The sequence below is a fragment of the Canis lupus genome, chromosome 10 (assembly GCF_011100685.1).
Source record: "Canis lupus familiaris isolate Mischka breed German Shepherd chromosome 10, alternate assembly UU_Cfam_GSD_1.0, whole genome shotgun sequence".
In the NCBI taxonomy this organism is placed as follows: Eukaryota; Metazoa; Chordata; class Mammalia; order Carnivora; family Canidae; genus Canis; species Canis lupus.
The window spans coordinates 29,991,038-30,012,794 of NC_049231.1; the positions used below are offsets into that span (position 1 = coordinate 29,991,038).

The 21,757-nt window shown below is 51.1% G+C and overlaps 1 protein-coding gene across 1 annotated transcript; it reads right to left on the bottom strand.

The window, feature by feature from the left end:
• Positions 1 to 691: 691 nt before the first annotated feature.
• On the bottom strand, positions 692 to 19,999 carry ISX (intestine specific homeobox). Its single transcript, XM_038550741.1, has 4 exons — positions 18,714 to 19,999; positions 4,388 to 4,539; positions 2,609 to 2,722; positions 692 to 1,740 (listed from the first exon to the last, which is right to left on the bottom strand). The coding sequence occupies exons 1-4, from the start codon at positions 18,904 to 18,906 to the stop codon at positions 1,501 to 1,503; spliced, it is 699 nt and encodes a 232-aa protein (XP_038406669.1). The 5' UTR covers positions 18,907 to 19,999; the 3' UTR covers positions 692 to 1,500.
• Between the last annotated feature and the right edge of the window lie 1,758 nt (positions 20,000 to 21,757).

Here is a 21,757-nt window from a genome sequence, read left to right on the forward strand (position 1 = left end):
CATTTGTGGGCCGTAGTCTGATTCTGGCAGAGTGCGTGGCTGAGGCTGGAGCTGGCATAGCTGCCCTCGGTTCACAAATGAGAAAGCTCAGGCCAGAGTGACGGGGTGGCAAGCTTCTACAGTAGATCAGAGCGAGGGGAGGCTCCCCGTCCAACTCCTGGCTGCAGCGGGGACAGGGCCAGATTGCAGAGGTTCTGGAATTTGGGACAGATTGCCCAAACTTGTGATTTGTGGCACAGAGCTCAGCCCAGCAGGCCCAGTGAGGAGGAGCAGGCCCCATCCTCCACAGCAGGGTGTCTCTCGGCAGTGTTCAGGCCAAAGGGAAGCTTGGAGGTGGCCTCCCTGGAGGTAGGAGTGGCATGTTCCAGAGCTGGGACCCAAAGCAGCCCTTGTCCTAGTGGGATCTGGGGATACCACCATCCCCAATGGGCCTGGACCTCACACTTGGGGCAGCACTTCCACTCCCTTTTAGAGCCTCCCCATTGCTCTCGAGGCAGGCAGGATGGGGCTTACTACCATAGTTTTACAGAAGTGGAAACTGAGGCTCACACTGGGCATGTGATTTGTCCAAGGTCTCACTACAAGGAAACAGCAGAGTCCTCAGGCTCCCCAGGGCCAATCCCAAGGGAAGGAGTCTGGCCTTCCAGCTGGCTCCTTGCACTAGTCCTGGAAAATAAACTCTGAAAAGAGCTTACTGTCATAGTCTTTATTCAGACTGGAAATACAACATCCCTCCCCAGTCTAGCAGGATAACCAAAGATACAATGTTCTGTCTTAAATTAAAAAACAAACAAAAAACCAACTTTCCCTATATTTATCTTCCACTTTGCACATTCACGTCAAAGCCATACAGAATTTGTTAGCCATGGGCCAACTGCAAGGTCACTGAGCGCGTGTTCTGCTTGTAGGGGAAGCTCAGCGTGACCCCTTGGGCCAACCTGGACTGGGCTCCTGGGGGCGAGACTTGATTATTCGTGTCTAGATCCAGTTCCGTTTATACATTATTCAGTAGGTGCTCAATAAATGTATCAGGAATGACCAGACAACCCCTCCTGGGCCTCCTCTAATCCCCTGTTCTCACCACAGTTCACCTCACTGAAGAAGAGCCAGAAGGGTCCTCAGAAGTCTCCTTGTCCAACTGCCTGTGTTGTAGATGAGGTCCAGAGACGATGAGTAATGAGCTGGAGGTCACACAGCGAGTTAGAGGAAGCATGAGTGAAGATGATGCCCTCCTTGTTCCAGAGCTCATCTCGGGATCTCACGCAGCCTCTGTCTTCTGAGACCGGAGGACCACTTGGGAAGAGCGATGAGAGCTCCCGTATTGCTCACTTTGCTCTGAGTGCAATGCAACCTTCCCTCCGGGGTGTGCTCAGGGAGCTTCCTGGGCTGTGGGCCATCTTTGGGTGCTGAGATTGATTCCCCTAGAGTCCCGGGCACCCTCCTGCCCTCCTCTTCACCTGGAGAGGGGAGCGGCTCCATTGGTGAGAGGTTATTCCATCCCTATGTGGAGGTGGCACAGGGGCTGCCCCATTTGGAGTTCGCAGGTGGAAGGCAGCACAGTGCAGGGATGCAGGTCTGCTGAATGAGAGAGCCTAGGAGAGGCTGTGTCTCCCACAGGTGGCCTGGCAGGAGGGTGATCTGGCCGGGGAACCAGGCAGAGGCGGGCTGGCCTGGAGCTGGTGGGTAACACCCCGTGGGAAGGGCCAGCCAGGGTGGAATGGAGGGCGGCAGCATGGGGCCCTGTCACAAGAGGAAAGTCAGGAGAGACAAGTGAGTCCTAAGCTTCACCTGGGGCTGTCCTGAGGCTTCCCAACCTTTCCCTCCAGGATTTGGGCATGGACCATGTTGGGGGAGAGATGTGTGCCTTGGGGTCCGGGAAACCTGGTCCGAAACCTGGCATTTACAGGACTTGCTTGATGTGAAACAGTCACTTTGCTTCTTGGTGCCCAGTTTCTGCATTAGCAAAAAATGAATAAAGAAAGAAATCCTCCCTGATAGTGTCACTGTGGGCACGCACACACCTCTAAGCATGGGCCTGCCCGTGTTGCATGCTGCTGGGTCCCCGCTGGTTTGCGTCTGGCACGCCCTCTCATACGTGTGGACCCCACAGACAGCTCATGCTCGGGGCGCACTTCCTAGGTGCCAAGCTTTTTCATGTCTCAGCAATTTCACCCTCATTGAACTACTACTGTCCTCCGAGGGGTGACTTGACTCTGACAGGCCACACTGCTGCTAAGTGCGCAGGTGGGCTTCGAATCCGGGCAGTCTGACTCCGAGCCTATCTGCCCAACCTCTGTGCGCTGTCCCTTACTCCCCGCCTGCCTGTTCCTCAGACTGTGAAGTCCTGCACAATAATACAAGCCAGTCCCCGGAGGAAGGAGAGGCACCGGGATTGTCCCTCAGTGGATGAGGACATGGGGATGGAGTGGGATAGCGACTTGTCGCAGGTCCCACAGACATCCAGAGCGCCCTCAGCCATGCTCTTTCTGGAAGAGTTTCCCTTGTACTCTTTACTGCACACAGAGCCCCCGGGGTTCCTCACTTCTGGGTCTGGGTGGGATGTTTGCAGACAGTGCCCCCAGCTCCACTTAGAGCCTCAGCTACTCACGGCCACGTCCAGGTTTGTGGCCAGGGCCAAGCCGGCCTCACTCAGCTGCTGTGAAGCTCCAAGGCTGCCAGTCTTCTGCTTCCGCCACTTGGCACGCTGGTTCTGGAACCAGATCTGGGATGGGCGAGAGAGAGGATGTAGATGTGTAGCAAGGCCTTTCTCCATCCATTACCTTCCCCTAAGCTTAATACCGCTGCTTCCCCCAGGGACTGGCACTTTACAGTTGAGAAAGCTCCATGGCATCAGGATTTTCCTTGGAGGTCTGCCCTCTGAGAGGGCACCAGGCATCAGGACCTTCAGTGCCTGTGGGGCTGGGGGCTCACGCACGAGCAGAGCAGCTGGATGCCCTATAAGCAGGAGAGGCGGGGTCTGTGGTGAACAGAGCCCAAAGGGCACAGCTTCTCGGCTTCAGCTAGCAGTCATTATGCAGAAATGTGAGCCTGGCATTACAGGCCCATCCAATATCTAAGGCGGAAATCTCGATTTTTATGTGAACGCTTTGAGGCTTAAAACACTGTGCAGATGAAATAAAACTCATCGTGGGCTGTTTCCTGCTGGCAGTTCCACCGGCTTGCAGCCCCTGTGGGCCCCTTGGCATCTATAGGTTGAATATTGGCAGCTCTCTGTATTCACGGGTGCCCTGGCTGTCCCTGACATGTGGGCATTTGTATTTGGCCTTTCTGCCGAGGCAGCTTTACAGCAGATGCAGGTGCTATTCACTTAGCTCCTGACTGACTCTAAATGGGAGGAGAAAGGGGGATGTCTACAACACGGGTGGTCCTTAGCTAGAAGAAAAGTAGGTTGGGATAAAATCAAGTGTAAAATGTTGACATGGGCCCTGGCTCAGCTTTTGAATTTGGAATGAGTCCATCATATTTGATTGAAAAAAAGAAAGAGTGATGTAGAGAAGTGTTCTAGAGCCAGCCAACAGCGCAACCATTGGATTTGGATTTGCTAGAATGGTACTTGCAAAATTAGGGGTGTGCAGAGAGGTGGGACATACATACACTTGGTGACTGACAAGGGGCTACTGTATCTCTAACCACAGAAGAAGCCACAGACACTCCAAGGTGAAGAAATGACAGCCTCTAGATGAGGCAGCTGGTACTTAAATCAGGTGTCTGACCATGAATGGTCCTTTCTTTCTCTATACTGTTTTCAAAGTGATGCCCATGAGATCTGGATCAGGGGTTGGCAAACTAAAGACTGCAGGATAAATCTGGCCTTCCTACCTGTTTTTGGATGGCTCATGAGCTAAGAATGGCTTTCACATTTTTAAAAGGTTGGGGAAAAGATAAAAAGAAGAAGAATATTTGTGACACATGCAAATTATACAAAATTCAAATCGTAGAGCTCCCCAATAAAGTTTTAGACAGTGACCGTATGGCCTCACAAAGCCCAACATAATTACCATCTGGCCTTTTACAGGAAAAGACCACTGGTCTTTGATGATCACTGGTGTAGACTGTCAACACTTATTTTGTGAATGAGGCTTCAGGGTGAGCTATAGCCAGGTGGGGAAGGAAGGCAGGAAGCCGATACCAACGGCCATCACTGATGCCCCCTTGCTTCATTTCCACCTCCCAGAGAGAGAAACCATCTTGTAACTATGGTGACCTCATTTTCTGGAAATAATCTTTGGCAAATATGACTGTATTCAAGGGATAAAGGCAATGGGAAATTCCAGTTGGGGCAGCCCTAGAGGGCCCATGATATGTGGGGTCTCACCGATGGCCCCCAAGCCTTGAGGTTGGGGGCTGAGGGTGGGGACTGCTGTACCTGCACCCGAGCTTCTGGGAGGTTGATCCTGGCTGCCAGCTGGTTGCGGATGTGGACATCTGGGTAGTGGGTGAAGTGGAAGATCTTCTCCAGCTCATGCAGCTGCTCGGTGGTGAAGGTGGTTCGGACCCTCCTCTTGCTCTTTCTTTCCTCTGGATGGCAGAAGATTCAAGGTGGTTTACTGATCTTGTGGTTTGGCACCCTGATGACGCTTTTGTGTTACCTGGTTTCACTGCCCACTACAGAATCTTGGCCACTGGCTCCTTTGTTGAGAGTCTTGCAACATTTTGCAAAACCAGGTCACCCTAGGTTGACTCCTTCAATCCATCCTGAACAGTGAGGTCAAGATAACTTTCTAGAAACTCCTGTGCTTGTCCTTTTTGCAGCTCAGATGCTTTCAATGACTCTCCTTTGTCTACAACAGGACATGGCAAACTATAGTCAGAGGGTCAAATCTGGCCTACTGTTTGTTTTTATAAATAAAGTTTTATTGGAACACAGCCCTCCTGTTGGTTTATGTATTGTCTATGGCTGCTTTTGCAAGCAGCTTTGAGTAGTTGCAACAGAGACCATATGGCCTGCAAAGCCTAAAATAATTACCATCTGGCCCTTTACAGGAAAATCTTGCCAGTCTTGGTCTACAAAGCAAAGACTGAATTTCCCAGCAGTCAGTCCCTTACAACCTGTTTCCAGTCCAGTTGTCCAGACTTGCGTCCACTCAGGGCTGGCTACCTCATCTCTGGGGCCTAATGCAAAATGAAAATGTGAGTTCTCTTGTTCAAAAAAGTAGGAAAAAATCTATTTCTGTTCTTCTGCAGTCTCTCAACCTGGCAGTGTGTTTTTGTGTTGTTGTTGTTTGCTTAGTTTTTAAAATTTACTGTGTAAGGTCATGCTCCCTTGGGCACAGGGATACTAACAGGGTGACTGTGGACTCTCACAGGGACCCAGGGCCCATACTTTGTCTTGGTACCAGGATGCATGTACCTGACCATGACCCTCCTCCCATACATACCCTGACACCTATCCCATCCCCAGAGTCACACAGGATGGAGGAGGCAGTGTTCAGTGGGTAGGGATGGGGAAACAAGTGGCCTCAAGCCCATCCCAGAGAAGCAGAGAGATGGTAAGAGGGGCACTGAGCATTGAGTCAAGGCTCCAGGGTCCTGGTCCTTGCTTCCTAGGCCCACTGAACCTCACTTAAAAAACACAGATCTAAAAAAAAAAAAACAACAACAAAAAACCCCCACAGATCCAGGGCACCTGGATGGCTTAGTGGTTGAGTATCTATCTTCAGCTCAGGGGGTGATCCTGGGATTGAGTCTTGCATTGGGCTCCCTGCAGGGAGCCTGCTTCTCCCTCTGCCTATGTTTCTGCTTCTGTCATTGTCTCTGATGAATAAATAAATAAAATCTTTAAAAAAACCCACAGATACATGTTAAATTATTAAGAACTTTGAGATGACCATAAACATTAAACCCCAAGTGCCAGGTCTCCATCTGTGTGCAGTACTGTGGGCAACTACACTGATCACACCTGTGCCCATGAAGCCAGGTCTACGCATTGTGTGTGTATGAAGGGGAATCAGCTATTCTACTAGGACACATTAACTTTGAGATGCCTATTGGGTATTCAAAACAAAAAAAAGCTCTTTAATAGGCAGATAAATATATGTTTGAGCTCAAAGTGGGTATTGGGACTGTGACTCAAATTTGAAGAGGGTCATTATATATTTGGCCTTGGGAGTCTGGGAATGGCTGGGATCACTCAGGCAGGAAGTGCATGTGGAGAAGAGTGGGGGGCCCCTCCACTGAGTAGAGGCTCAGCAGCCCATAAGGGAGCCAAGATAAATCAGCAAGAGAGGCCATGACAGGCAGGTCCTTGAGGTAGGAGGAAAAGGAGGACACCTGGTAAAGAAACTATCTCGAGAAAGAGGCTCATCTCTGTCCATGTTAGGGATAGATTCGTTATAACAGGGACAGAGGATGGTCATAGTGGTCCCACGGAATAGGCAGTGAGGGCTCAGTGGACAGTGGTGGGAGGAGGGATGTGGCAAAGCAGAGGCAGCAACTGCAGACAAGTCTGCAAAGGTATGCTGGGCACGTGGAGGAAGAATGGGAGTTGCAAGCTGGAGAGGGAGTGTATGGCTCTGGGACTAAAACAGAAAAGACATAATAACATCATGAAAAGCCCCCAGTAAATGTTCTCCAGCAAATCTCTATCAGTCTGTTTTCTGGAAAACCTGACCTGAGCCAGAGGAAGCTCAGACACAAGCAGTACCCAAGTAAACACAGAGGAAGGGAGATTTGGAAAGGAAAGAGTGCCCATAGAATTAAAAACAAGAGAGGGTGAAGAGAAAGAAAAGCCAGAAAATATTAGTGTGTTTATCAAATACCTATTATGTTCCAGGTGTGGTGCTGGACCCTGGCCTTGGCCTGCACACAAGCACACATGCACACATGTATATTTAGCTTTGCCTTGTTCCAAGATGGATTTGAGGCATGTGGTCAGGAATTTGGTATTTAGGTGGACACTGAGGACCACAGGAAGGCTCCTTGGGTAGAATTATGATGGCAGAAGCCAAGGAATGAGGACTTATGTTTGCATTATCCAAAATACACCCAATGTGATATCTGATACTTTGTAGAGACTCTGACAAATATACATTGAATTAATATGGATTGAGGTGTGAGTGGTTGGGGAGAAGTGGAGGCAGTAGGAGAAGGATTCATATCTTGAGAAGGTGCTAGAAGGGAAGGAGAAGGCTGGGGAAGTTTCAGAGAGTTGCCTGGAGCATGTCTGAAGACCAAGGAGAGAGGGCTCTGGAAGGGCACCAGATGGGGTGACTGCAGTGATGCTCCCTACACAGGTGAGGATATCATGTGAGTCTTGGGGCAGGTTAGCTGGACCAGGTCTCCAGCAGAGAGTGAGGGAGGTGGACGGGTTACGGCAGGAGGGATGAAGAAGGGCTTTGAGGCAGCTGTTCTGGAGAAGGGCCAGGGACATCAGAAGAGTAAGTCTACCTGATGTAATTTTAGAAATTGTAGGAGAAGTACAAACCCTCTCCCCAAATCCCCTTCACTTTGGGGGACCGATGTCAGATGTCATAGGTCAGATGGGATGACTAGGAAAGAGGATGTGGATCTGAGATCCTGCTAAGATGTCCTTTCTCCCACCCAGCTTACTTTCTCCTCTCCCCCCAAATAAGAGTTAAAACTGCTACAAGCATACAATTGGAGCAGACACTGTGAAGAATGGATTTCACTTTTGATGGTTTAACGACTGAAGAGCATGTGTATGTGCATGCATGTGTGGTGTGTGTGGTGTATGTGCATGTGTGTGATGTGTGTGCACACATGTGTGTGTTGTGTGCACATGTGTGTGCATGTATGCACTTGCTTTCCATTCTGCTATCATTTGCTAGAAGGAACCCACTGAAGTGGACGTTGAGAGACCTGAGCTCTGTTCCTGAATTTTACAACGTGGGTCACATTTCATTTATCTTCTGGGCCTCAGTCTCCCCACCTGTGGAATAGGGGAGAACAGACCAAATATATCCTGACATACTGAAATTCTCTTTTCAGGTGAAGCTGAATGGCTTAAAACACCTTGCCCCAGGCCTGCCTGGGGATCCAGTTTGCTTGGTGAAGGCCAGGGAGGGGAGGTTTCTGCTGAAACTGCTCCTGCATCTCTGGGATTAATCAGGCCCAGTGGCCTCTGTGTTAGAAATGGCATCTCAGAGTCTGCCTTTGGCCTCACCCCTCCCTGTGACCCCTCAAGCTTGTTGTTAATAATTTTTGATTCCCTCAAATTACATGGACTCATTTCACTGACTCTTGGGAGCTTCACTGGAGTCACAGACAGTGAGGGCTCAAACATTATCACCCACCAGAGCAAGCTCCTAGACTGTGAACCACCGGATCGGAACTGATCTCTCTCCTTCCCTACTCCTTTTCCCTCCTCAAGTCTACTTTCTTTTTAAAATTTTTGAGAAGACATATTTATTCTATTTTAGAACTAGTGGTGTGTTTAGGGGTAGAACTGAAGCCAATCAGAACTGATGCAGAGACAGATGGCAATGCCAATCCATCACTGAGTCTTATGGAATATGTCCTCTGTGCCCAGCATTGGGTAGGCACTGAGGGCCTGTCTGCAGGAGTACAAAAACGTAAAGGCCATGCTGACAATATTGCAGTCATTCATTCACAAAGTCAGCATTTTAGGTGATAGTAGTACTGCATAGCTTTATAAGACATTGCAAACAGAAATTCACAGGATGGAAGATTCCAGGTTGGCTGGGCAAACTGTGGTGCCCAGGAGTGTATGGAGTTAAGATTCTTCTGGGAGTACAGAGCTATGTACTATGTGTTCCAGAGAACACAGAACCAGAACCAGAACACGGGAAAGCAAGCAGCATGGAGACCAGAGGATTAGAAACAGACTGTAGAGGATGACTAAAAGAAGGTGCTTCCTCCATTCTCTAGAAGGAAACTTGGGAAAACAAGGGTTCATGGCTAAGAATAGAGTCCTTAATAGAATAATTTTTTCCATGTTCCCATTTGTAGAACTAAGCAAGCAACTGTTAAGATGTATATGGCCTTTCCGTATTTCTGGCAGGACCAGAGGTTGTGATTTGGAGGTGGGCTGAAGAAGGAAAGGATCTACGTCTTCTCTACATAATAAATGACCTCTGACTTCCTGGATAGTGGGCTGCCTGGCAAATTACAGGCCAGCTAGAAAAATATGTTTTCATATCAGTTCTGAACTACATCTTCTCAGGATAGATGTTTGTCTTTGGGAGATGAGATAATCCTGATGATGATGATGATGATGATGATGGTGATGATGGTGATGATGGTGATGATGGTGGTGGTAATGATGATGGTATGATGGTCATGCTGATGTGATGATAATGGTGGTGGTGGTGATGATGACAATAATGGCGATGAATGTGTATGTGTGTGTGTGCAAGTGTGTATCCAGTGGCTATAGTGACTTCTCCAGGGAATAAACAGACATGCCCCAAATCTGTAGTGGTAGAAAGATAGAGGCTGAGCCTCAAGTCCACCAGTCTGTAGGACTCAGAATGCCAAAGCTTCTCCCTCAAGACTGACTGTGGGTTCTTGGGGTATAGATAGTCAACACTGTCTGTCCCCTAGTCCTTTTAGGGATGTTATTCTCGACTGAATAGCCTCAAATTGGAGGACTGTAAAAAGGAGTGGTAGGGATAGAGGGGTCCTGGAGCTGAGATCACTCCCAGTGAGTGGGACTTCCTGAAATTTGATTTATGAGACCTAACCAGAGGAGCAGTTTCGGGGGAGACGGATAGACTTGGATCTGGCTTCAGGGAAACAAGGTTTGGATCAGAGGTAGGACTTGTTAAAAATTTAGCTCCTTAGATTTGCAGTGTTCAATATAGTAGCTACCATATCCATGTAGCTATTTAAATAACATAAAATAAAAATTCAGTTCCTCAGTCATACTAGCCATAGTGCAATGACCCACATGTGGCTAGTGGCCAACATATTGGCCAGCATAGGTACAGAACATTTCCATCCCTGGAGAAAGTTCTAGTGGATAGTGCTACTTTAGAGGTTTTCTGCACTGGATTCATGGAAAAGTCGTACTCTGGGTCTAACTTTAAGTTTCCCCCAGTGTTGCAATTTCCTGTAATTCCCACATATCTCTGGGAAAGAGAGGATCCATCAGCTATAGAGTCAACTCTGATGGCGTTGGGGAAATGGGAAGTTTAGGGCAAATAAGAAGGAGGGTGGATTGGCCCACGCTCACCTCTCTGTTGGTGGCTGGGGACAGGCCCAGGAGCTCTGGGTGGTGACTAGGAGCAGAGTGGACCTGCCCAAGGTATACAGGGCAGGGTGGGATGGGAAGAGAAGTGTCTGAGAGGTTGGCTAAGGAAAGATGAAGGCCCGCTCTTCAGTTTTCCCACCACATGCAGGAGGGGGTTGCTCCAGGAAAAGAGCGGGAGGGACCAGCATGGCAGACACAGGTTACAGACCACAGTGGATGAAGGAGGTGAGAGAGAATAGCATGGATGGATATGGAGCAGAGAAGAAGATAGAAGATGGCACTTGGCCAGTGGAATTTTGGAACTAGAAGGAAACTCATTCAATAAGAAGCTGGAAATAGGAGCTCAATGTGGGAGTGTGCCATGCACTGGATAAAGTTCTTGATCATCAGGAAGGACTGGGATGTCCTAGGTGCCCCTGAGGAGAGGATGATGGGGGTGCTGGATCCCCGTTTTCCAGCCCAGGACAGGGAGTGAGAAAGTCCTTGAGCTCTGTCCAGGCCCAGCATCTGCGGACCAGGTTCTTGGCAGAGAAGCCAAGGAGCCGGTGGCCACAGTGCAGCCCACCCACTGCAGTGGGCCTAGGGCACCAGGGCAAGGCGGGGGATGGGTGGGAAGAGGGTGCAGGTAGGTGGCAGGGACTGCCACCCCTTTCAAGTTGCTCCTCTCCCTGTTATTAATTGCGTGAGCTGTGAATCACACTTCAGTGAGTCTTCAAAGAGAACGAGTCAGCAGAACTTAATTAAACCTGAGCCATTTAGCACATCGATCATAAGAAATACACAATTTACACAGGTGATTAGGCCACCTAATTATAAACCGATGTTTCTCTGCGCTCGGCTCCCTCCCCTGATTGCTCCTTCTCCGCGGTCTGCTAATTGGCCCTGGCTGCTCAGCTAAAGGCCCCAGGGAGCTTTGCCACTGGATGAAGTCTCTGGAAATGGGCCTTGTTCTTGCCTTTCAATGGCAGTGGGTTCAGCCTGGAGGGGTGAACCCTGGGAGCCCTCCTGCAGGCTGGGGACACGGCGGGGACATATGGGCAGGGCGCAGGGCAGGGCAGACCTGGGCTGGGCTCTTCTCTCAGTCTGGTCATGGATTTCCTACAGTTCTCTTGTGTCCACAGCATACAAGGCAAACTCCTTGGCATGGCATTCAAGGCTCTTCGAGTCCTCCCCTTCCAGAATCCTCTGCTTTTTTCCCAACCCCTATTTCCATTGTTTCAGTCCCACCCAAAGACTTCTAGATTCGATTCCACAAATTGGGCATGCCCTTTGATTCTCTAGGTGCTTGGCTCACTGCTCCCTCTGCCTGGAATGCCTGTCTTCTTTCTTTGTCTAGTGAACTCCTACTCATCTGTCAAAACTCAAACCAATCAAATGCTTCCTTTTCTCCAAGGGCTGTTGTGAATCTCTGGAAAAGCACAACCATTTTTTTAAAGTAATAAATTTAAATAATGAGCACTTTTGGCTTGAACTATCAGCCTCCGTATTGGTAAAAATAAAAATTTCCCTTAGTTTTTCTTTTTGTGTTTATGTATCTTTCTTGCAAAGTGTTAATGGTGGTTAATTCTAGATGATGAGACAGTAGAGTTACAGCTACACTTCTTTTTACCTTCTTTTTGTGCATCTGTGTTTTCTATTTTTCTATAATATACATGGATTATTTGTGTGAGTAAACAACAGTGAAGAGACTACAGCCAGGGTGGGAAGAGATGAAAATAAAGAAATCCCTCAGGGAAACATTTGCGGGAAGACCACGGAGAACCCCATTGGCAGAGGATTTGCCAACCTGCCACTAGGTAAGCTCTCTCTCAGCAGAGCGAGGATTGTTATCTTCTCCGTGCATGGCCTCACTTTCGTGCTTTTTATCTATGGATCTCAGCCAATGTGCACACACACACACACACACATACACACTCACTCACTCACTTTTCATTTGTATATCTTTTTCCTTTTTTTAAATAGCAGGTGTGTCCTTTGTTTAAAGGGAATTGTGTGGGGAGCCCCACAATACAGATAGTGGTGGAGCTCCTTTGTTGATGCTTGTCGGGGGGGGGGGGCCACCAGGAGTGCTATTTGCTCAGCTCCCCTTCGTCCATGGAGCTCTGGCCATGCATCCCCGGGGAAGCCCACCAATCCCCTAAACATAGGTTTTTAAAGATGCCGATGTGTGTAAATAAAGGCCAAAGTTCTTGGCTTGGCTCACTTGACCTTCAGTCTCCTTATTTCCCTCCTCCCCTCTACCATGGCTCTGGGATTTTTAGACTAGCCATGCTGGATTTCTTTGTGTCTCAAAAGGCATATTCTTTTTTTTTTTTTTTTTTTTTAATCCCTCAGGCCTCCTGTCCATGTTTTCTCCAGCCTGGCATGTCCTCTCCTTTTCTCTGTGTGACTCCATCTCAGAGGTCACCACCTTTCTGAAGCCTCCCTGGGAGGCCTCAAATACAGTTCACTATTCCCTCCCCTGTGTCCTGGGAGCACATGGTCAGGTTTGTATGTACTATCTGTGTCGTGACAATGTGACTCTTGTGACAACATGCGTAGGTCTGGTGAGACTCCCACTGAAGGGGGGCGGCACAGAGAACTGGCACAGGGCAGCAAGGGGCTGATTTCACGGGCTTTTCCCTCCTGTCCCCATTCCTCTCCAGTCTGTACTTGTGGCAATGCAGGGGCACAGTCAGACATCACGGCGGTGGAGCTGGAACATGTTTTGTGCTGTCCCTAGGCAATGGGGTGGGGGTGTCTGTATTTAGTTGCCCTGCACGCCTAGCACTGAGGAGGAACTTGACTGTTCTCTTCGTGGCCAGCCCAAGTGCAGGGATGCAGAATGCTCAGATGAGAGGTATGCAAAGCTACAGGGTCCTGTAAACAGTGGAGGGGCTGCTTCTGGCCCCAAATGGGTTAACAACTGCCACCTTCCCAGAAGCAGACCTCTTTGGGAACACACCATTGATTAAACAACATCAACAGACAAAACAAAAACAGAGAGTTCCACATCTGGAGGCTGAAGGTGACCTATGAAGAGTTATAAGGGCCCTGAAATAAGAAACCATCATCCCAGCATGGAACAGTGTGAGAGAAGAAGAGGAACAGCAAGAAGTAGACTCCAGACGGGGCCCAAACATACCTCATTCTCTCAGCCACCTTCTCTGAGAAACTACTTCTCAGCTCGGTCTGAGAAACTACTTCTTAATGTTCCCCAAGGCAACACATTTCCTTCTCTATTTCAGCTAACCCAAGATGGTTTTCATCAGTTGGAGCCCAGGAGTTCTCATTAATATGGGTCATTGCGCCATTTCCTGCTTAAAACCCTGCAATGGCTCTTCATTCCTTTTGGGATATAAAGCAAAAACAGGAAAACCCACCATGGCCTCAATGGCCCGGCATGGCTGGGCTCCTTTCTAGCTCTCAGACCTCATCTTGCTCCCTTGAACATCTCATCTCTTGCTAAGTCCTTGTCCTTGGGGCTCCCTCTGCATGGAAGAGTGGGGGAGAATCCACATTTCCCCCCACTCAACCTTCAGATTGCAGCTCAACCATGACCTTCTCTGGAAGCCTTCACTGGTAGACCAGACGTCCCTCAGCATAGGCCCTTGGTACCATGTCACTTTCTTCCTGACAACACAGCTGTCTCTGCTTTCACTTGTGATTATCAGATGGCTATTTGTCACCCTTGCTAGATTAGAAGCTACGTGAGGGCAGAGGCTGAGCTTGTGTTTTGTTCCCTACATCATCCCACTCCCAAATGAGCTCCTGTGGTGGCTTTGAGATAGGTTTGCAAATTCTTGGACACTTCCTCCCTAGGGATTCTTTTCTCCTTTAATGGGACCCAACTCAGTTGACTTGCACAGCAAATGGAATGCAATGGGACTGCTGCTATCAAGTTTCTCAGGCTGGTCATAAAAGGATGCAGCTCCTACTTTGCTCTCTCTCTCTCTCTCTCTCTCTCTCTCTCTCGGATTGCTCACCCTGAGAGGAGCCACTGTCACTTTGCAAGGACACTCTAGTGGCACGTGCAGAGGCCCTGCATGGGGAGAAACTGAGGTCTCCTCCTCAGCCAACTGAGCTGGCACCAACTCAACAGCCATAGAGTGACCACCTTAGAAGCCAGTCCTTTACTGTGGCTCAGCCTTCAGGTGGCTGCAGCCCCAGATGGCATCTTTCCTGCAATCCCATGAGGGACCCTGCGCCAGAGCTCCTCAGTGAAATCACTCCCAAATTCCCGATCCACAGACTCTGAGTGAGACAATTATTGTTTATGGTTATTTTAAGCCACTGAGTCTGGGGATAGTTCGTTGTGCAGCAGTAGATATGCCTGCCACTCAGTAGACTTTAGTCACTCTTTGTCGCATGCCTGGATGAGGAATACAATTGATAGATCAAATTTAAATGACAGCCAATGCTTTGTGTGTCTACTCTGATCTCCCCTGGCTCTGATATTCCGGGGCCCTATCATTAGAGTAAAGCTGTCCATGCCCTGCTTGCGTCCCTCAGACCTTTCCATGCTTCAGATCAACTTCTTACTGCCACGATGTGTATTTCTGAGCTCAAAAGCCCAGATAATTCTGGGGAGTATAGTTGCTCCATTTCTCAGAGGATTTAAGCTTAATTTCCCACCATGGTCACTGGCTTCATCACGTATCCCTTCTTTGTATGCTTTCGCTACCTCCGTGCTGGTGTCCTTGCATGTCCACATAAACCCCTGGTGCTCCAATCCTTTCCTTCTGGTCTGCTTTTTGCAGGGAAACCCCAGGAAGACAATGCTTTTTTCAAGCTGGGACCAAGCCTTGTTCTGTTTTATACTCCCACAGGGCTTAAGATTCAGCCAGGTTCTCAATTCTAGAATGAGCCTGCAGGTGCCCCGTAGGAGCGTCTCCATGGTCTCTTAAGGTTGTGGCTCTGGCGGCGGGGACTGATAGAGGGGCCCAGGCAGAGAGAGACCAAAGCCATACTAATCCTAGGGGACTCCAGGCTTTCAGCTCTCCTCCTTCCACCCCACTCCTGTCTGCTCTGGTGGGAGCCCCTGGGACAGAGCTGCTCATCACAAGGCAACGAGACACCCTTGGGTCTGGCTGCAGCCTCAGCCAGGAATCCCAATTCCCAGGGCCAGTAGCTGGGCAGTGCCATTGCCTTGGGTTCCAGATGGGGTGGTTGGGAAGGGAGGACGGGGAAGAGAGAGGAGAAGGAGGAACACCAGGGGCTCCTTCGGACTTCTGTCCTCCAGAACTATAAGGATCAACTTCTGTTGTTTTAAGCCACTCAGTGTGCCGCGATTTGCTACAACAGGACCAGGAGAAGAAGAGGTGTGCGAAGGGAGCAGAAAGAAGAGGAAAAGGAGTTAGAAGCAGGGGAGGAGGAGCAGTGGCTTTGGAAGGGCAAAGGTTTGGAGGCGTTTAAAGAGAGAGAAAGATCAGAAGCCATTGGGGTAGCCTCTTCCTCACCTTGCCCTCCCTTTTGCCCCAGGCATCACGATTTCCCTGCATGGGGCCATGGGTGGCACAAATGACCTCTCTCTTCCCCGGGTCTGGCTTCCTTGTGATTGGACCTCCTGTGACTTCAGAGGGTCCTGAGCCTCAGGGGGCTTCCTCTCTCAGGAGTGAGTGGACAGCTGGGGCTTAGCATCATTTCAAGCAGGTAGACCACTTGGATTTTTACTGGAGACGTGGGAGGATCCAAGCCTGAGATGATTACGCTCACTGCCATGAGAGGCCGGGGAGGAAGAGCACTGGCCCTGGCCCAGGTGAGCGAGCTGGCCCCACGCTCACATGTATTGGCCCTGTAGCTCAGAACAAGCCATTTTGCCTCCCTGGGCCTCAGCCTTCTCAAAGCATGGTCCTTGGACCACCGACATCAGAGTAATTTGGGAGAGCTTGCTAGAATGCTGATTCCTGGGCCCATTGGGTGCTGAGCCTGAAGAGCTCTCTATGTTTACCAGCTGTCCAGGTGATGGGGACAGAGAGAGGTCATGCTTGCCAGTCACCTTCTGTGAGCCACTCTGCGAAGCCCTTCAAGTGTTAATTTTATTTCTCTGTTTTTATTTCTGGGGTTGGGGGCCCTGGGCACACCATTTCTGGTCCTGCTGCTTTCCACCTCTGAGGGAAGAAAGCAGGACAGAGACGTGGAGGGGGCATTAGCAGGGCCAGCAAGCACTGGGTGGGGATGGGGGCCCCAGGAAGGCGGGGAGAGGCGGACACTGCTGAGGCCAGTAGCCCTCTTGCTCACTGCTCCCGGCTACCCTGCTCCTGCCTGGCTCGGACAGCCTCCACTCCCCTCTGCAGGGAGGAAGCCTCTGCTAGAAAATGGCCATGACTGATACCACTGAGGCTTTCCAGCCACCGATTTGTTGTGGAATTGGTCACGGCACTCCTGAGCTGGGAGGGACCTTAGGAACATTCTAGTCCTGCTCTTTCATGTTCCAGATGGGGAAATGGAGGCCCAGGGAGGGGAGCAGCTTGCCCGAGGTCCTCCGGTGAATTAGTGGTACCAGATGGGGGCTCAGAGACCGGATTTCTGGAATCCGCCTCCCCATCCTCCTTGCCCAGAGTCTCACAGACTCCAGTTCGTGGGCCATGTCTGCACGTTAGGCTTGTAGTTCCTGACATGTTGGCATCCCATCCGTATTATTATTTGCTTAGCATTTTCACAAATAGGCTTTTTGTTTTACCCAGATAAATAAATCCATCTTAAAAGAAAGCCTCACATCATGACCGTAAATGGATAACTATTTGCGTGTCAGAAATAGCAAGTTAGTGTAGGAATAACTACAGAACTCTTGACACGAATAAGCTCTGTCTGCGTAGTCCTCAAACTCATCTAGAAAACCACCAGTGGGATCTTCACTAGCCTTTTGGAAATGCTCGAATGCATTGTGACGGGAGATGTATAGATTTAAGCCGCATCCAGGAATAACCTCCAGTGGACAGTCTCAGGCCACCGGGGTGCGATGCTAGTGCTAACTATTCACGTGGTGTGTGCAGGTGATGCTCTTCTTGGGGACATCATCCATAAGGTGGGCTCACAACTGTGGCAGTTCTGTGAGAAACAGCCAGGGATGTGCCACAAGAGCCACCGGGCACCACCCCACCCTGACCGGTGCTATTTCTGCAAACCTGCTCTGGGTTCAGCGGGACTTCTGATGTGAGCCTGCCAGCATCTTCGGAGGCAGGTTCCAAACGAGTGCCTCCCTTTTTGCCATCAGCCTTGTCAGGCTAGGGGAAGGGAAGCTGCTCTGGTAGGGGGGTTGGGCTTCTCTTCCCTCTCTCCCTCCTTCTTTCTCCCTCTCCCCGCTCCCCCACCCCTCTTTCTCTCTCATTAGGACAGGGAAGACAGTCATGGATTTTGTGTAGCTGCAGCAGGAGAGACTCGGGTTAGACGCTCAGAACTGTTTCTAATGCTCATTCAATTCACTGTAAGGTGTTAGTGAGCTTCCAGATGCGAAGCTGGGGACCCTCTCCTATGAGAGACTCAGCAGCAGGGGAAACCTGCCAGCTACCCAGGGACAGGGAGTCCTCCAGGATTTTCCCCTTGCCTGGAGCTGGGAGACTGAACTTGGGGGAGGTGGTGGGGCTCAGTAATGGTAGGAGAAGACATCCTGAGCACCCTGGAGCTGCCTTTCCTTTCCTTGGATTAAAGGGGGTAAAAGGGGAGAGACTGAGAAAACCCCACAATACTCCAGTTTCCCTAACAACCAGGCACCAGCAGACCCTCCTGACCTCCCTGACTGCTTCCTCTTCCTTCACTCAACCCATTCCCTGAGGTGACGCTGAGGCCGGAGAGAAAGAGACCTTTCAGAGGTCATGCGGCAGCCCAGGGAAGGCTGGGGAGGGCCACCCAGGACTCCTGCCTCCCCGCAGGTGCACATGTCCACCTTGGTGCCCTTCCTCAAACTGCTTCTCAAGAGAGCTCTGAGATCTGTCTTGTCATTGGTGTTTGGGGACATGTCCCGGGGTGGGCTGCTGGCCTGGGAGGGTGATCAGGGTGGGCAGATCCCAGGCGAAGCTTCAGCCGCCAGGAGACGTGCAGGCTGAACCCTGCTCCTGAAGAAGACCGTCTCGGGCTGAGCAGGGGTTTGGGGGGCAGCCAGAGCCAGGTCCTGCTCTCAGGTCTTCCCATCACGGGCTGTGTATCTTGGGTACATAATCCACCTCTTCTCTTTCACAGGTGAGTTTCCTCATCTGTCAGGTTATGATAATCATGCCTTTCTACTGAAATGAAAGAGGAGGCTCTAGGCTAGCACCCACCCAGCGGGAATGTTGTGTAAATAAATGGGACCCGGCATCTGAGTTGTGGCCTGCTTACAGGAACCCGCCTCCCTGCTCTGCGCCGACAGAACCTTGGGGTCTGGAATCTGAAAAAGCCCAGTCCTGGCTAGACAAAAAAGTACTTCAGGTTATTGGCCCAGCACCTGACCTCTCTTTGAATTTTGGGGTCCTCCCTTTTGATAGGGAGCAGCTTTTTCTCTGCCTGAGCCCAGCTGGCTCTTGGGGATCTAGGAGTGGGAGAGAAATAACCAGAAGACACTTACCCTGGGGCTGGGCCTGTGGGGGCCTCTCCAGTCCGGAGCTTACACCTGCTGCTTGCCGGGTGTCCTGTCCACCTGCCCCTTCTGTCTTGACCATGCGGCTGCTCTCAGTGGGCCTCTTTAAGATCTCCTCGATGGAGAAGGACAGCTCCAGCTTCTTGGGGGCCCCACAGTGCCCCGGGCATTTCCTCTCCATATCTTGCAGAGGGCAGGGTTTGCCGTGATGCCCTCCGTGGGTGGCTGTGAGGAGGGGCAGAGGGGGACCTTGTGTGCGCCCAGGGCGATGCTGGTGGAGGGTGGCGAACTTCCTCCCCTGAGAATCCTGGAATCAAAAGGGCAAGCAGAGGTGGAGCATGGAGAGCCTCATGTCCAATTATCCAAGCACAGCTCTGTCTCCACGGGGACACTCCTGGGATGGAGGAGGCAGGTCACATTGGGAGAGCTGGAATACGCTTGTCTCCCATGCCCATGGGCTCAGAGCTCTTGCAGGAAGGGAGCCACCATGGCCACCGCTGGTTTCAGTTGTGCTGCAAAGGGTCCTCTCCGGCGTGGTCGCTTTCAAAATCTCCAGGCTAGGCTGGGGCCCCTGAGGTCGCTGTCAGTGGGGAACAAGGTAAAGAGCTGGAAGGAAGAGGAGACGTCCACTTTTGCCTTTTTTCCACTTGTGGCCCCTTCCTGCTGGCTCTGGGCAGTCTCTGGAAGGCTCGAGTGCCACCCTTGGGCCCCAGGGGCCAGCTGAGATCCGGGCCACCCGGCAGCTTGAAAGGTGTTCCCAGAAACCCTCTTGGACTTCTAGGTCTGGTGCTTCCAGACTCCAGAGTAGGCTTTCTGGAGCACCTGGGCCTCTGTGGTCTGGCAGGTGTGGGCTTAGATTGGGGGTCTCCGGACCCCCACAGGCTGGCTGTCTGGGACGGGGCTGGGCGGAGTGCCGGCGTCTCTGGCCTGCCTTCCAGTCTCCCTGGCTTCACCTCACAAGCCTCTCAGAGGCTCCTGTCCCAGGGTGACTCTCCCTTCCTTTTGGTGTCCTTTCTGCTTCTTCCAGGCTTGTATGCCCCTGATCTGTCTCCCGAGACAGCACCAAGGAGACCTTCTCGGTCTGTCCTGTAAACTGTTGGCTGGGACCTGACAAGGCACCCACCTGTCCTTACGGGGAATTCTGTTCCCAATTACTGTGTAATCAGGGAGGAGGGGGCAGTAAAAGAGTTGATAAGAAAAGGAACTCTCCACCCTCCTTAAGGCCAGGGATCCAGGTGTTGGGAACAGGGGGCAGGGGGCAGAGTGGAGCTGAAGGGTGGGCAAGGGGGCCTCGGGGAGGTGCCATGATAGGGAACTGGCCCGGTGGGAGGAGGACGAGGGAGGATGGGAACAGGTTGGCCAGGAAGTGTCCCCCGGCCCAATAAAACGTGTTTGCTCAGTAAGGGGAGTTCATGGGTTGTGTGGTGGCTGGGCCAGGGTGCAATCTGCTGGGTGTCACCGTCTGACACACTTCCTTGGGCTTGTAGATGTCAGAGCAGGGGAGCCTTCTGAGTTCTTAGGGCGTATGTGAGGAGACTGTGGCCCAGATCAAGGAGGCATAGTGGATGTTCCAGTGGGGGCTCCAGGATGCCATGCTGCGGACAAGTTGCCAGTTGGCACAAGAGCACCAGATGCCCCTGAAGAGATTGGGAACATGCACTGGGACACTAGAAGCTGGATCTTCTTGCAGAGGGTGGGGGGCGGGGAAGGCTGACTCCCACTCCTTATGGAGGGTGAATCCAGAGAGTGAGGGACTTGCCCTGAGATGGGGAGAGGGTAAAGATCACACGTCCTGCTTTAGACATGGTGCCCCCGGGAGCATCAGGCTATCCGATGCTGCTAGGGGCACTTGGGCTCCCCGGCAGTAACGAGCGGGCCCTCCAGTCTTGGGCACATCATTGCTCACTCATGCCAAGGTCTAGATGTAGTTGGACACCCAGCCCCCTTCCAAATAGTGATAGTGTCACCCTCCAAGTTTTGCCCGGAAGAGGAAGGAATTTTAATGAGTCAGACGTGGAAGTGGTTAATGTAACTCCTGCTCATATTCTGGAGCCAGCATGAGTCACATGACCCCGCCTATGTGCAAGGGAGCTGGGAAATGGAAGCTATCCCTGTGTCAGGAGGAAGATGAACCAGCTTGGTGAATGTTCAGTGAGATGCCAGCTGCAGACTCATGGCCAGGAGGCCAGAGTCCCATAGTGGTCAGGCTGCCGTTGCTTGGCTACAGGGGACGTTGATTGGCAGAACTTGTTTCCCTCCACTTGGGGCAGAGAAAGGTGTGGGGGATGCTTGCGATGGCTGGTCAAGAGTTGGGACAGGGACTTCAGGGGCCGAAGCAGTAGAAGCAGGAAGGATGAGAGGAGAGGCTGTGGAGCTAGGAGCTCCACTCACCGCCTCATTTAATCTACCCAACAGTCTTACCAAGTGGGTGTCATTCATGCTGTTTTACCTCAGAGATGTGCCCAGAGAGGTGGATTGATGGATATAAGGCGACACAGTTAACCAGCGGAAGAAGCAGTGATGAAACCCAAGTTGGTCCTGCCCTAAAATCCTGCTCCCTTTGCCATAATCCCCAGAGACCATCTGGTCCAACCTTGTCATTGTACAGATGGACCGAGTCCCAGAGAGAGAAGTGGCCAGAGTCACTACACCTGTCATTTTCAGCACCTCATTTGATTTCCTAATATTTTGCCTCACTCCCCAGTAGGTTAAGGAAACACCCCGTGAGGTGTGGACCTGGACACTTGCTCTCCTTCCAGCCCATCACCTACGACTAGCCACAGTCCTGGCATTTGCACTCTGCTCGTTCCACCAATATGCCTCGAGCATCTTCTGTGTGTCAACCAGGAGGGACACATAGACGAACAGGACACAGACCCTGCCCCGAAGGACTTACATTCTGGGGGGTGGGGTGGGGAGGAGGGAGCATGGTGGCGGACATGCCAGTGAGACAAGGTGGAAAGTGGTTAGGGCTCAGGGGGGTGGTTCTGGTGAGACTGCAGAGGAGTCAGAGATTGAGTGGCTGTGTGGAT